At 43.9% G+C, this 16,048-nt stretch overlaps 1 protein-coding gene across 15 annotated transcripts in view; it reads right to left on the reverse strand.

Annotated features, from left to right (window-relative positions):
* Positions 1-5,165: 5,165 nt before the first annotated feature.
* Positions 5,166-16,048, reverse strand: part of BRSK2 (BR serine/threonine kinase 2) — a 327,332-nt gene continuing 316,449 nt past the window's right edge. For 4 of the 15 annotated variants that reach the window (XM_069857792.1, XM_069857790.1, XM_069857791.1 and 1 more), the window contains 2 exons: positions 8,387-8,403; positions 5,167-7,724 (listed from right to left, as the gene is read on the reverse strand). In XM_069857792.1, the coding sequence (XP_069713893.1) occupies positions 7,347-7,724; positions 8,387-8,403 (395 nt within the window). In that variant the 3' untranslated portion in view covers positions 5,167-7,346. Of the gene's footprint in view, positions 8,452-16,048 lie in introns of all 15 variants that reach the window. The other 11 variants (XM_069857798.1, XM_069857797.1, XM_069857787.1 and 8 more) reach the window with 5 other exon arrangements.

Raw genomic sequence — 16,048 nt, forward strand, 5'->3', positions numbered from 1 at the left:
CCCGAGGCTTTTTTTAAAGCTTTTCTGTAAACACAATCTCTACCTGCATACACCCATTTCTGCTGTCATTAGCAATCAGTGCTAAAACTGAAGGCTGTTGAGCAGAGAGAAAAAACTTCCTGCACCGCATTTGTGTACAAGAGTATATATTAGGAACCCTATGTGACCTGGAGCTCGTGAGCCCTCCCATAAAGTGATGAGAGGTCCCAGTCAGGACTCCAGCTGTAACACAATACAAAAAGTGGTGTTTCACGTATCATCAAAGCATCCCTAACATATGTAGTTCCAATATATTCCCTGATGCATTCGTGCACCTAATTGTGAGAAGCATGATTCAATAAACTACATCAGAACCATGGAAGTAATTTGTTTCAGACAGGAGAGAAATCACTATTCTAGAGTACTAGTTATATAAATAATGAGACTTGACTGAGCCAATTGTCACCAACAGCATAACACTGGAACCTAATTCCAGGTAACTCCAGTGTGCACACCCTGCTATTGAGTCAGGAGTGCCTTTTTCCAGCTTACTTCCACCCAATCTGAAACCTAATTTCACTTTAAGAACAACGATGCCCCACAGAGGAACTATCCAGAACAGACACTGCAATTTGAAGCCACTGTCTCAATCTGAATAGTTTTCAAGAGCGTATGAGATTTTACTATAAACACAGCTGCTTTTTTCTGACAGTTCTTCTAGCTGGGAGTGCTTCTTATACCAAGGCTTGCTACTTCCTTAGACCAACCTGTTTCCTTCATCTCTGGACATCATGGAGAGAAATGTGCCACGCTACCAGGACTGGACCTGTACTGCCTTCTAGTCTCAGGTATATCCATATGAAAGATAATGCTTAGTAGCAGCAAAAAAGCAAAATAAATTTCTTTCCTCTCCCCAGCTGCTGTTTCTGGAACAGGCTGTCCAGAGAAGTTGTGTAGCATCCACTTCCCAGACACTGAGAACTCATCCAGACAGAGCAGTGAGGAACGTGTTTTGAGCAGGTCTCCAGAGATCTCTTCCAGCTTCAACTGTTGTGTGGTTCCATGATCTACATGTAGACCCCTCTGCCAGACACAGGTCCCTGACTACATCAGCTACTCAAACATTCACCCTGACTGCAAGCAAACTCCTTCTGCTAATGCTGTTGATGAAAGCTTGTGTCTTCCCTGACCTTGAAGCTGCATTATCTGCTTTGGCTGTGAGAAGTCGATAATAGCTTCTGACAATGGCAAGAGTCAGCTCTGAGCCGGTGGAACAGGAAATCCCATTTCTCAAGCCCTTCAAAGCCTGCCAGCCTGCCTGGCACAGTTTCTCTCAGCAGCACTCAGAGAGATTACAGCACTAAAAATAACCCACACAATAAGTTGTGCATTTAGAAGAAGAAAGGACTTGCCCTCAATGTGGGTTTCCCTTCCACTTGTGGCCTCAAGTATCCCCAGACAGTTGAACTGCTAGGGTTTTGTTCTTCAAGTTAAACAGGAGCTGCAGCTGTTGAAATGGTTTTAAATAAAATAAGAAGATTAAAGGGTACAACAAAGAGCTAAGACACTCCAGTTTTTAAACAAGCGTCTCTCTCCCCTCTCTGTTGTTTTCTATAATAAGAAACTCGTAGCTAAATCTGCCTCCTTACCAAAACACACTGCCCTTCTGTCATGAGCTCATACACAACTGGTTGTATACAGCTGAAAAAAAGCAGAGGTAGGGGGAGAAGTCCTGCAGACTTCCATACAGAAGACAATCCCTGTAGGGATTCTGTTGCAGTATTTAAGATACAGTCCGCCTGTTGGGTTAAATGCATTGTCAGAATCAGCAGGAAAAAAAGGCGTCCCTCGTAGCAGTAGGCACAATGATTAGCACTATATAGAGGCCTCAGTGGAAGTTTCCCTTTCTTTGCAAACACTAGTTTGTAGGCAAGGCTTATACCTAGTACGAACCATTAAAACTCAGTCATTTGTATCTGACCACTTCCACTATAACAGCCTGACTGCAGACGAAACTTTTATGCCTCACTTACACGGCTTGGACAATTTGTGTTAGTGCTCTCAAATACAAGTGGCTTCTTTCTCAGCCCTCACACTGCACACTGACATGTGGCAATGAGAATTACCCTCATGACTATGGGTTCAGCTGCTCATTTGATGCCTATACACAAGCTATTGCTTATGTAGCACATGTCAGGTACTGGCTCAATTAATAACAGTTCACCTTGAGCACAAATACATTTTTCGTATATGCATGTACCTAAACAAAATTAGTATCCACATGCGTGCAGACAAACTATAGATCTTAAACACTTGCCTTGTCTTCACGTTATGCTCAGAAGGTCACATGATGTGTTCTTTTACCCAGAGAAAATCAGACAGATGAATGTTAAACTAGTGAGTTTTTTAGGTACTGAGTCAAGGAGCTGTGCTCTCCAAGAGAACCAAAGATTCACAAAGCTTAGAACCACATCAAATGAAGAACAGATGTCACAGCTCATGGCATCTCAGTAGCCATCACCTGGTAGTGGGTTTGGATGAGGAGAATAGGCAGCACCTGACAGCAGAGATAATCCAACTACCTCAACCACAGAGGCTACCAAAATCCTCTGCCGCATTTGCTGCTTGCCATTGGGTTTAAGCTACAAAATAGGAAGGGTGTTTTGCAGAAGACAGTTTAAAAATAAACTCAGTTCACTCAGAAGCAGTCACTCCTGTGCACTACAGGTGATAATATAACATTATATAGGTAGGGACCGTTAGAACGTGGCCAACAAGACTGAATAAATGTTGGTAGGCCCCAGGCGTGAGGTCCTTCACTTTGCAAACTCATTATTTTCTCCTTACAGCTTTGGGAGACCATGCTTAGCAATACTGGGGACCCTAACTGTGAATACTACTGGAGGCATAAAAAGCTAAGATAAGCTTAAAAACATTTCTGAAAACACAGGGAGAGAAAGAAACAGATCTAGAAGCAGCATGCACCTGCTACCACACTGCCATTAAATCCCATCCCCTGTATCAACACTCCAGTCCAGCACATACTTTTGTTTTCAGAGCTGCAAATAATACACAGCTAGTTCCCAGTGATACAGAGGCCAAATCCTGCAACACTTGGGATTCTCCTCATCTTTGTTAGGTTGTCCACTCTCCTTGGGCTTCTGCTCTTCCCTCTCCTCTGGTTTTAGCAGACCAACACATCCCCCAAAGGCGTTGCAAACACTCTGGCTTTTTCCGAGATAAAAGTTTGTTTTGTATGAATAACATGCATGATGTTGAAGTGACTGCACTCCTGTCCCCCTCACCCCTTCCATCACAAACACCTTTGGGACCTCCACCGCATCTGCCTCTCCTGCATCCACAGGGGATGGATACCATCTGCAGTGCAAGCCTTCCTACCCTACCACTGCAGCAGGTGCTAACATGACACCACAACCCCGGAGACACTGCCTGCCAGAACCACAGCCTCTGAGGACATGAGCGGCTACAGCTGTGAGTCTCATACCCTGCTGAGAACTTACTGCAGCAAGGATGTCCTTGTGAGGCGTGGCCTCTGTCACTCCTGCCTGAAAGGTTCAGAGCTTTATCAGCACCAGCACTACTCCTACACGGTGCTCCAGCGGCTCATGCACATATCTGTGGCAGATGCCACAGACCACAAGCATCCCCGTGACACCCCTGGATGATGACAGCTACCACAATGTTCCTAGCGCCTCTGCAGCACCCATTTTCCCCCAGTGCACACACCTTCCCTGCACACCGCTAACCGCAAGACTGCTCAGTGCAGAGGTTGCTGCCCACAAGCCTGGGAAACAAACCCCCGGGGAGCAACTCCAGCCGCACCCTGCAGAGATGGCTCACTGCCTTAAATGGTGGCCACACCAACAAGGAGGTGGTGAGGTGGCGACTGTTCCCCTCGCTTTCTGCAACAGGGCGTGCAAAAGGACACCACGCCTCGCCCTGCCAGGGAAGCAGCTGCCGGGGCCACGCATCACGCTGGGGGGCCTCGAGGGCCATGCTGATGGGTCTCCAGGCACAGCCCTGCTGACCTGACAGGAGCTCCTGGGGCAGCACCACGGAGCCCTCAGACAGCGCTTTGCCACGATGCCCTTTCCGCTCACCCAGGGACAGCGCTGCTCCGCCACCCGCCTCTTTCCCATGGGCCCCCCTGCTCTGCTGCCCTGCAGTGCCGCGCCATGCCCCAGGAACATCCTCTGCGCTCACTCCCTGCCACTCTCTGCCACCAGCAACTCCCCAGCGCCCGTGCTCGACGGCTGTGCACGCGGATTCCCCCACCCTGGGCAGCAGCCGCCCCTCGCAGACCCCGCTATGGGCAGCTCTGCTGGGGCTTCCACGGTGCAGGCTGGGAAGGGGCCCTGCTGCAGGCAGCTGAGTTGCAGGGAGGGCAAGGTCAGGGCCTGAATACCTGCAGGGCAGGTGCCACAGACCCACTGCGGGCTCGGGCCCCAGCCGTGCAGGGAAGCACCCACACAGGTCTCAGGGCATGGTCCAGTCAAACCTTCAAGTCCAAGAGGCGAATTGCCAGCCTCTCACAATTACCTGGAAGAAGTTACAAATCCAGTGTAATGGTGAACACCCAAAAGCTGAGCGATGTGTGACAGGCCAGCAGCCACGCAAACCAATGGACCACGTCGAAAAACATCCCCCAAACCAACACAAGTCAGGGACATACCTGATAAGCTTTTTCAAATGTATGTGACTTGGAGTGTTTCAGGCGGGGAGGGTGGAGAAATCCTTCCTATGCTAAATCTGCAAGCAACGTGAGAAGCTCAGGTTAGAGAATGACCACAAGCAGCGACAGTTTTTGGTACAGTGGTTTCCATCCAGATCAGATCCAGGGTGTGTGCGATTGCTCTGTGATTTGGGTTAATCTTTTTCAACAAGTTACTGTGGAAAACCAGGCGTACAGGGTCGAACCATTCTTGCTCCTTGCCTCTATGTGGCAAGTCTGTGCTGTGAGGGTGGAGCACGCTGGCCACAGCACCATGGAATCCAGCGCTGCAGGAGACAGTGTTAATTCCATGACCAGGAGGATGCTGCCTTGTGTGCCATCTTCAGCTCCTCTGGTGTAGGAAGCCACAATGTGGTACTTACTGGGTCTGGCCATGGCGAGAAGTTCACTTTCACAGACATAAACAGGACACTCAACAGCTAGTATCTTTACTGAATGAATTTATTGGTTTTTGAACTAAAGTTGCTCACAGTTATTTAACAAGGGATACATCAGATTTTTTTGTCCATTTTAAACCATTAAATAATGTCAGTTTGTGTCTGTATATGTGTGTGTGTGCGCGTGTGTGTCTTCAAAGTACAAAATAGGAAGGATAACAAGAGGTATTGCTTTCATTTATTCTTATATCTTGTGTAAGTAATCCCCTTCCTGCTTGTACCACATGGGTTTTGCTGATATAGGTATTTTTAAATTATTATTATTATTTTGTATTGAAATCCCAGCCTTTTGTAGAGGTACAATGTAACAGAAGCATCAAAATCTATACACAAGGGAAGAGAAAAGAGGGAAAAGAAGGACAGGGGTGATGGGAGGGGAGCTCGGAGGAGAAGTAGAGAGAGGGTGGAGGCAGGAAAGACAACGAAAGCAAAAGAGACTAATTTACAGCAATGTCATGCAATTAAAACTGCCCCCCTCTCCTGCACCCTTGCCTCCCCCCCTCCCCAGCCATCACCCCTGGTGTCTGACATGCACACAGCAATACAAGAGAGAAAAGTTTTAAGAATAGGGAAAATAAATAAATAAATATAACAAAACAAAAAAATAAATCCCTCCCATTTGGGAGAATGGGGAAATGAGGCAAAAGCCAAAGGACTTTGCCCCAGTTGTGTCTTTAAAAATTCTTTTAATCTTCAAACCTATGTACAAGTAAAACTGTTCCAAGAAGGGGAAAAATGATTAAAAAAACCAACAACGACAACAACAACAAAAAATAACTCATCCAACATTATTATTAAAAAAAATAATCTTGCAATACAACATACACTCATAGGAACCCAACGAGCAGCAATCGAAGGTCATAAAAGAGCTGAACACTAATGCTAAGCCTACATTCTTAAAATCTCAGTCAAGAAGTACTTCTCACTGTGTTTTGTCTTCAACGTCTAAAACCACGGTTTTTTTTTGCTTTGTTTGTTTAACCTTTGAGCTTGGGCCAGAATAAGTTACACTTGGTCACATAACTTGAGGAGGAGGAAAAAAGGCAACGATTCTTCTTTCTCAAAGTCACAAGATGAACACTTACGGGGTTTTTGTGTCTTTTTTCCCCCTCCTCCCCAAAATAAATAAGAATCAATGTTGCCTCTACACAGTTATTAAACAGAAGATATATCTAACAGCTTATTTTTTTAAATATATATATATGTATATATAAATAACCAAGACCTAGTAACTGAAACACGAAAAAAAAAGGTCCCCATCCACCCAATCCCACCCTCCTCCCCTTCAAACCAAACCAAACCAAACCAAAAACTTTATAAAAATATCTTGCAGTAATTTTTAAAGTTTACAGTAGCTTTGTGATTAAGTCTCCCATTGCCCTGACTCCACCTTGTCTTGCTCTGATGAACTAAGTGCCAGTGATTTGCACACACACACACACAGGAAATAAAACCCAAGATAAGTCTCTTTTGTTCCTCCTCTTCGTCTTCTTTTTTTTCTTTTTTTTTTTTTTAGAAAAAAAAATCACCCAAGTCAATAAATGAAACTGGTAACTTAAAGAAATAATAATACTGATATCAATGCAGCACTAGCAACACAACAATTGCCTCTAAATGCAGGGTGTGGTGGAGGATCCAGCTGGTCGAAGAAGGTCCCAGCGCAGTGGCACAGTGGCAGGGAGTTGACAGGTGGGGAGGAAGGTGTCGAAGGAGGAGCAGCGGTAGCAGCAGCAGCAACTGTGCCTGGTGGCGGGAGAGACAGTCCTTGGCAGAGTCTTGTCCCCCTGCTTTGCTACCAGAAGTTGCCTTTTCCCTAAGTTTTAATGTTTTGTTTGTATGTGTTTATTCATTGAACCCCCTCTCCCTCCTAAGTTTACTCCTTTCCCCTTCCAGCAGGTCAAAAAGCAAAATGATACAGTATAAAGAAACCAATTGTTTTGTATATACATATATATGTATGCATGTATGTATATTTATATATAAATATACACACATATATACATGTATATATATAAAAAGGGGGCAAAAGAAAAGGAAAAGGTGGTGGGGAGAAAAAGAAGGTTAAGAAAAATCCCATGATGAAGCTCCCCAATATTGTCTTGGTTCAATGCTTAGTTTTGACTTGCTCCTGGCTGGTTTCTGAACGCGCTCTGGATTCATGAAACACTGCGCTCCCGCTACACCCATCTCCTTCCCCACACCCTCCCCTCCAGGCTGAGTTCACCTGCACGGACAGAAGTTGCCAAGGGTAAAGTTTTCACTCCAACAATTTGCAACCTCCTTTCAGCCCAGACTCTGCAATCCCATAACTGAGCAGATCTCGCTTGTGGAGCACAAAAAAAGAAAAAGAGAGGAAAAAAAACCATGGCGTGCACTGGGGAGGTGTTTGGGGAGAAGTGGGGGAGAAACCCACTTCCTAAAGGGAGAGGGGAGGCTGGGAACCTCAAACAGGACTGGTCCTTGGACAGTCTACATCGGTTGCCTTCCGTCAACAAGTGTCCGCAGAGCACAGAAGGTGAAGCCGTGGCTGACATGTTAACTTTTCGGGATAATTCCTGGTAGCAGAGCGGAAACAAGTGGTGTCGTCAGAAACACAGAGAGAGCATGAACAGAACAAGAAACAAAACAAAAGAAAACAAAATAATAATAATAATAAAAAACCCAAAAAATCAGGAAGGAAAAAAAAAGCAAAACATTCAAAAAAAGGGAGGAAAAAACCAATTGAAAAAAACCACAACCCAAGATCTGGTGAACTGGGTTTGTCATCTGTGCTACCTTTTCTTTTCTTTTCTTTCTTTTCTTTTCATTCTTTCATTCATTTGTTTTTGTGTTTGTTTCTGAGATATATATTATATATCATATATAAATATATATATGTATATATATACAGTCATTCCTTCATACAAAATTTGTCTATAGACAGTTTTGTACTGTTGTGGCAAGGTATATACATCCTTCTAGTTTAGAGGCTAGCTTGCTAAGGAATATTCTTTCATTCTTTCTTGCTTTTTTTTTGTTTTTGTTTTTTTCTAAGTTATTTAATTTTTCATGTGTTTATTTAAGGTTGGTCTTGTAGGCCGACTGATGAGACCATCTTTGCCTTGTCTTTGCCAGCAGGGTACTTATTGTCTCCTCTAGACCCATAGTCATTAGAACTGGAATCGCTCCGCTTGCTGTTTGCGCTATGCTTGGTTGGCGTGCCGGGGGGATGGCTCACCTGCCCGTTCTTCTCGTCTGAAAAAAGTTGTTTAATTACGTCAAAGAAGTTACTCAATGGGCTGCCTGGGTACACAAAACAGAGGAGACAAAAAAAGAAAGAAAGGAAGAAAGAAAGAAAAAAAAAAACGAGAGGGAAAGAGAGAAAAAGAGGAGAGAAAGAGAGAGAACAAACAAACAAATGAACAATGGGGTTTTTAACGAGAAGAACATGATGAGGAGATCCAGAGCCACGTGCTTGGGGGTGTGTGGGGGATGAAGACAATGAGCAGGAAGAGGAAGAGTGTTTAGGATGGAACACCTACAGAAATAAAGAGGCCGGGAGCATAAAGCACCTAGGGGGAAGATCCCTAGTTTTCTCCTGAGCTGGGGAGCGTTGCTGTCTCACCTAGCAGGAGGACACAGAACTGTGTCTGAAATAGTTCAGTCTATTACTTGGAGTCACTTGGCCACTTTGCAGATGTCAGTGAATATAAGACGGTACAGGCAAATCCCATCTTACTGTTGCTGTACAAACAAGAGGTATTTATATGCGGTTGCCAAATGATGCATTGCTTTGCAGCCTTGTGAAGCTCTGGCTGCATCAGTCATTAGGCTTTCTTTGTCTTCATTTTCATTATGAGTATCTCCTTGCTCATCTTTCAGTCACTAAGTCTGAAGCACCTGAGTGCTCCAAAGGCATTTGAAAAATGAGCTAGGGCTGACATGAGCATTGCCATTTGCATGTGTAGTTTGTATTTGCAGGATTCTAAGCACCTTCAGATCCCTCTTACAATAGGTACCTGGAAATGAAGATGCTGAATGCATCATGGAAGCAGGCTGTTAAGCATCTAACTAATTCTGGGACCTACCAGGGTCAGGAACTGCTTCCTCATTATCCTGAATTTATGTTCTCTCTACAATGCAGCCTCCATGGTGCTGACATTCAGTGGAGGTAGGAGCCAGAGAGGGGTGTAGGGTAGCACACTAGTAGAACAGGTATCTCATTAAGCCAGCCACTAGAGCAGGTTGCAGTATTAACACGGGTTGGGCACTGTGCACACACAAATGTTTCATGCCGTTTGGACCTCCAGGCAGCAGAGTTGTATGCTGTTAGTTCAGTCCTGCGTCAGCGGATGTGTGGGAGACCATACTTGAGGAAAGGCTCTGGGGTGCTACCGAGGGGAAGGGACCAGCTACTATGGGAAAGGTAACCTTTTTTTGGCATTTATAATCCCTTCAATTTTCTTGGATTGGGTGATTAACCCTGATCAGACACAGGAGGGGTCACACTAAATTCTCTGAACATGGATATTGAAGGTGTTCTTAATCTAACATACACCGTGAAGGGGATGCCTGTTCATGATCATTAAAACTTCATGATACTTTTCTCAATAGTGGGACTGTTGGCTCCATTGTTCTAACAAATTCAAATAACATGTAACCTAGGTAATTTCATTTTCCAGCTCCCAAAAGGAAGTGGGCTCCTTGTATCTGCCTTCCAACGCTGTGAAAAACGGAAACTTCCATTCCCAAGATGGGAACATTCAATCAGAAGCAAAGAGGTTTCTACAAAGAAAAGATTGCCATTTATCCACAGTTGGTGGACATGGGTGGCTTTGTACTATTATATTTCCCTTCACTTTCATTACAAACATAAGCAAACCAGTTACTACAGCAGGCGAATACTTTCTGTGCACAGTAACTTGTCTGAAGAGCTTGTTGAGTGCTTTCTTATTCTCTAATGGAAAGTGATAGATGGACATCAATTGCTCTTACACAAAGAAAGAGGAAATACGTAATGTTTGCAGTACTTGACCCCTGAATATGTTACTCTTTTTTTTCCTGCCCCTGTTAACCAGGCAGTTGCTGCTTTCCTCTGCATGTTGACAGGCATTGAGAAAAATCAAACGGCTGGTATGTACAGTGGAGAATCTCAATCTTATTAATCTGATTTCCCGTCTTCTACTGGCTGCTTTGTAGTTAGCTTACTGCTGGCCCTGGTTCTGTCTGCAAATTCAGTTACACCAATGCCACAAAGCAAATGGCTTTTAGTATCTGGAAGGGCATCATTCATCTAACTGACTGAAACATTACAGATGGGCCCAAACAAACAACCAGGTAAAGCATGTATTTCAATTTCTGGCTAAGATGAGAAGGGCTATCAAACTCAGTCATTCAGAGGTCAGACCTCTGTAAGCTCCACCTGCTTCCTTCAACATGCATCCAAATGCTTTGGAAGGGGGATATCTGTTCCACATCTATGACTTCTATTCAGAGATCTCCCTAAGCCTCCAAAAACTTTTTGGGGTTCACAGGCGCATGCTCTGCTCAGACTAATTTCTATCTACTCATGCTAATTTCTACTTATTTTAGGTGTATATTCTTTTTCAATGAAAAGAAAGAAAAAAAGAAAGCAAACACTCAGCCTTGAATGCAGGAATGTGGGCAGATCTATTTCTTATGTGGCTTTGGACCCCTCATCTTCATAAGCAAATGGAGTCAGCAGAGAGAATGAAAAAGAGCACTGAAAAAAATGCTGGAGAGGGAAAGACTGCTAGGTTGGGAGAAAAGGGCAGGGGAATATCTCTAGTTATTCAGCTGAGCAGTTATTCAACAAGCATAGAGGGAAAGAAGAAGGCAGAGTAAGCAGGGCTCTGCAAGAATTGGGGAAGTTTTTTGTTTTCATGTAGACAGGAACAGTAGACAAAAGTACAACTTTCAAGAATGGAGCAATAAAACATTTTTAAAATTATACATCTTGTATTTACTGCATCCTGGTACAGCATCTTTAATCATTCTATTAAAATATGCAGCCCCTGTTTAATCCACCCTTTCTCCTCCCCATGCTCTACCAGTTTTCAAGTGCCTGGAGGTTTATTAAAGCAGAAGTATTTAACAGCCTGCTTTTCTTTGCCTGTATCACTACTCGATTCCCTATAATCAGCATTTTCAGGTAGAATTTTAACGGGAAGTAAGAAATCCTTAGGGATGTTCGAAGAGAGCTGCTGAAAAATAAAATAGGCCATTTTACTAACCCTTTATTTCCTTTGCCTTTTGTAGTATCTAGACTTGTAACTAAATACTAGGTAATAACGTCTCCTATCCTGCAGTCAAGAAAGACTCAATACTACACCAAAAAATACAGACAAACATTGCATTGATGCTGTCTGCACAACAGCTTGCTAGCCCGCTGTTGGGCTGGTTTAGATATTGGTCTTCGGATAAACAGAGTCCTCACATTTTTCTCTGGAGATATGTAAACATGGGTCAGCTATGCTGGAAGCATTAAAATGGTGCATGATGTTGCTCCTCTTAGTTCTCAGTTCCCTGTGGGATTATGCATTCAGTAAAACAAGACTTGAAAATGCAAGTAATGATGGATTAGAAAAGACTTTTCAGCAATATTCCACTCCTGGCTTTCAGTGCAATATGTGTGTGATAGGCTCTTACACCTTTAAGTCCAACTATGGGTCCCAAAAAAGCTGCCTCTCTTGTTTCAGAAAGTGAGGTGACATCCCATTTCCTCTGGACAGGGATGAAGGTTTGGCTCATTGATTCTTCAGAACTTCCCTGGTGTTTCATGCACCTGCAACTAAGGTTTTCTTTCCCCTTGAGAGCAAATGTTCATCAACACAGAGCAAAGAAGGTATGAAGGGTAGCAAGGGTGAGAAACCGTTAGAAGGATCAGAGGCAGGAGGGAAGGTTCAGAACATTAGGTTTACATCTACTAGGAGGAGATGAATATGTGCATTTTTGAGTTAGACTAAGGAGCTGTATGCTGCAAGATGGGGAAGGGGAATGAGTTGAAAACAAGCACCAAAAATTATGAAAGGGTCATGTATTGAAGGGATGCTAGAGAAATGTATTTATGGAGAAGGCACTGGTTTGTGGCACCTGCGTGCAGCACTGCCAAGGCCAAAGATGATGAAAGAAGTCAAAACTGTGAATGCATTAAAGGCACTAAAAGGAAGAAACAGGGCTGGAGATTGAAACAAAAATGTAAAGGGAAGCTGGGCATGTGGCTTGTATCAGCCCTCACAGTCCTCAGTACTTCATCTGCTGTTCTTAGGAAGCCTGACATTCACCTAGCCACAGTGGTGTCACAGATTTGAGAAACAAAGTAGATGTAGAGCACACAGGTAAAAGAGGGAAGAGAGAATGAGGTGATTCACTTCAGGCACCAGAAGTGACACCAGGAAAGGAAGCACCTTGCAAAGACCCTGCTATGACCTTGCAAAGACCCTCAGAGTCCTCCATAGAAAGTAAAAAGAGATGGTGAACTAGCAATTTCAGTATAAGCCTGGAGGCTTCAGTCACTGATTACAGCCTGCTGTTTTGTAACATTTTAAGACAGTCAGATAAGGACTTGGTCCACTTCTCATTGAAGCAAATAGCAACAATGCCATCGACTTAATTGAAGCAAACCCTGAGGCACTCCCTTCTGTGAAACCATCTCTCTCAAGTCTATATATTTTTAATGCACTAATCCTTGTGGTGCTGAACACAAAGTTGCACAAAACAAATATGCCATCTATGGGATCATCCTCTGCCTCCCCTTTCTGTATAGCCCGAGAAATTTGGAGTTCCTGCATGTTTTGCTTAGGCTTTGGGAGAAAGTGAATGGGGAAAGATAGATCTCCACTGGAAACAGAGACATCCTTTGTCAACCTGACTTCCCACATTCCTTCCACTGTTGCTTTCTCACCCTTTCTGTCTTCTGCCTGCCTCTGATACTGAGGTTTTCTGCCTGTACTCATTCCTTTCTCTTTACCTTTTCTTTTTCACCCCTAGCTTTCTCTGTATTTTGATAGCAGCTGTGGGTTCAGTGAATCATGTATCAAAAATCCAACTCCTTTCACATAATATATTGAAACACTCTCTTGATCGGTGATAATCCATTCCCTTTCAAACCCATCTTGCTTCTTCGACAGAGTTCTAGTCCTCTTTGTTAAGACAAGGCATTTTTTTTGCCTGTTTGCTTGACTTTTGTTGGCAGGGTCCCTTCTGCCTTTGAAAACAGAAGCCTTAAAATACAGAACCCCCTATACAGAACCTGTATACATATATAACTATGTATATAGAACCACTGAAGAAGGCTACAGAAAGAATTTTTTGCTCCTTTAATGGTTGGACGTATGAGGCTTCCCTCTAGACTGGAGAAAGGTGACCGAAAGGCTACTGCAATGTCTTGCTGGAGACTATCACACAGAATGTCCTCCTAGTCTATGAACCCACTCTAGGCTGTCTGAAGTGAGCTGAAGAAATTGCAGAAATCCCAAGATGGGAACTTTCTAAAAATACAGGACATCAGGAAAGCATTTCAAGAGACCTGGATGTGGTTTTTACTGGATTTAGAAACTGTCACAACAGACTGACCAGAACAAGTTTTCCCATATATTTTTTTCCTCAGTTAAGTAACCTAATGGGACAGTTGTTTTGATTTCATTTCAGTTTAGGACTAGAAAATTGAGACAGTTCACAGAACAACTACAGTTTCTTAGCAGGACACCTGAACTTCCACTGGGAAAGGTGACTTGCCAAGGTAACAACAGAACTTATTTTCCAATGAGTCCTTAGACTCTGCCAGTAAAAATGCCAACTAAAAACAGTGTTTGCAGAAACAGACTGCTGGTAGGAACTACTCAGACTATCACAAACATGTTAGCACAGGTGTCCGTGCTACCAGCACAAAGTGGGAACTTTCAGTTGCTACACACCTGGGAAGATCTGGACAACCAAACTGACATTTAAATGCTCTATAACTGATCCTTGTTCTTATTCCCCTAAAACATTCTGTCTCCTTGGCAGGAGGGTGGCCTAATATTTGTCACCAGGCAGATGCATCCAGATGGCCATTCTCCTCTGTATCTTGCATATTTTTTTTCTCTCTCTCATACACACAGAGAAAAGCTAAGACCCAGTTCAGCCTCTCCTGTCACAGACAATATAACAGAGAGAGGTAGCTCTTGCGTAATGAGAGAGAGAATGGTGAACACAGGCAGCAAAGACTCAAATAGAAGAGACATCAGAAAACAAATGTCTCTATTACTGATGAATAACTCTGGCCAGTCCAACACGACCACATAACATTCAAAAAAGGAGATGATGACCGAGAGGGGGCAATCATTCATTTGTTTGGACAGCTGGTGGCACTGAAAGAACAGGCAAGATAGTGGTGGGATGAAGAAATACCAGATTCTGTTGTGGAATCATGCTGTTCTGGCACATTGGTTGGTAAAGGACTCAGCCCTAGAATTCTTTGCATCTGCCTTTCATTTTACAAAGATCTGCCTACACAAGTGTGCACGAGAGGGGAAGGTGATGGACCTACGCTTGTAAAAACCATTGCAGATGATAGTATCACTGCTACCCATTCTCTTCAGAGACTTCTGCTGCTGCTCAATTCCAATTTTTTCCTCTATAAAAATACCAGAAATGTATTGGCACTTAATAATATGATTTTGTCCCTTACTGCCAGATGGATGTTCAAGTTTGATCTTATGCATTTAAGTTATTTGACCTGTTAATAAGGAGAGAAATGGCCTTAGTATGCTGGTGAAATGTTGCCTCCTCATTTCCCCTGAATCAATCCTTTCAAAAGCCCCTTACTGTGATACTAGAACACTTTGATCTAGTTGCCATCACAGAAACGTGGTGGGATGAATCCCATGACTGGAGTGTGGCTATTGATGGCCACAGGCTGTTCAGATGGGGGAGACCAGGCAGGATGGATGAAGGTGTTGCCCTCTATCTTAGGAAAGGGATAGAATGTGAAGAGCTGTCATTGAAGAGTAGCCACGAACAGGTTGAAAGCTTGTGGACCAAAATTAAAGGCAGAAGAACCAACGGGAACCTTGTGGTTGGTGTATACTACAGGCCACCTGATCAAGGAGAGACAGCTGATGAAGTCTTCTTCCTCCAGCTACAGAAAGCTTCACGCTTGCAAGCTCTCATCCTACTCGGGGACCTCAACCACCCTGACATATGCTGGAAAAGTAGCATGGCAAGCTAGAAGACTCCTAGAGTGCACTGAAGATAATTTCTTAGTCCAGCTGATAGAGACCCTCACCCAAGGAGATGCAATACTGGACCTGATGGTCATTACTACAAGTGAACTCATCAGTGCCATTAGGATCAGAGGCAGCCCAGGCTGCAGCGATCATGCACTGGTGGAGTTCAAGGTCCAGAGGGATATGGGACAGGTGAGGAGAATAGTCAGGACCCTAAATTTCAGGAAAGCAGACTTCCAGCTCTTCAGGGAGCTACTTGGAAGGATCCCCTGGGACATGGTTACCGGGGTCAAGGGAGCAGAACTGAGCCGGCAAATATTTAAGAATGCTTTCCATAAAGCACAAGAGCACTCAGTCCCTGTATTTAGAAAATCAGGCAGGGAAGGGAAGAGACCAACATGGCTGAGTCAAGACCCACTGGTTAAACTAAAGAAGAAGAGGGAATTGCACAGGCAGTGCAAGCAGGGACAGGTAACCTGGGACATGTATAGGGATGCCTGGTTGTGTAGAGAGGAGGTCAGGAAGGCCAAGGAGCAGCTGAAGATGAACTTGGCAAGGGAAGTAAAGACTAACAAGAAGGGCTTCTAGAGGTATGTTAATCAAAAGAGGAAGGTTGAAGAGGATGTACCTCCACTGATGCTTGGGAATGGTGACCTCGTATCAAACGATGA

This window comes from Phaenicophaeus curvirostris, chromosome 5 (assembly GCF_032191515.1).
Source record: "Phaenicophaeus curvirostris isolate KB17595 chromosome 5, BPBGC_Pcur_1.0, whole genome shotgun sequence".
NCBI lineage: Eukaryota > Metazoa > Chordata > Aves > Cuculiformes > Cuculidae > Phaenicophaeus > Phaenicophaeus curvirostris.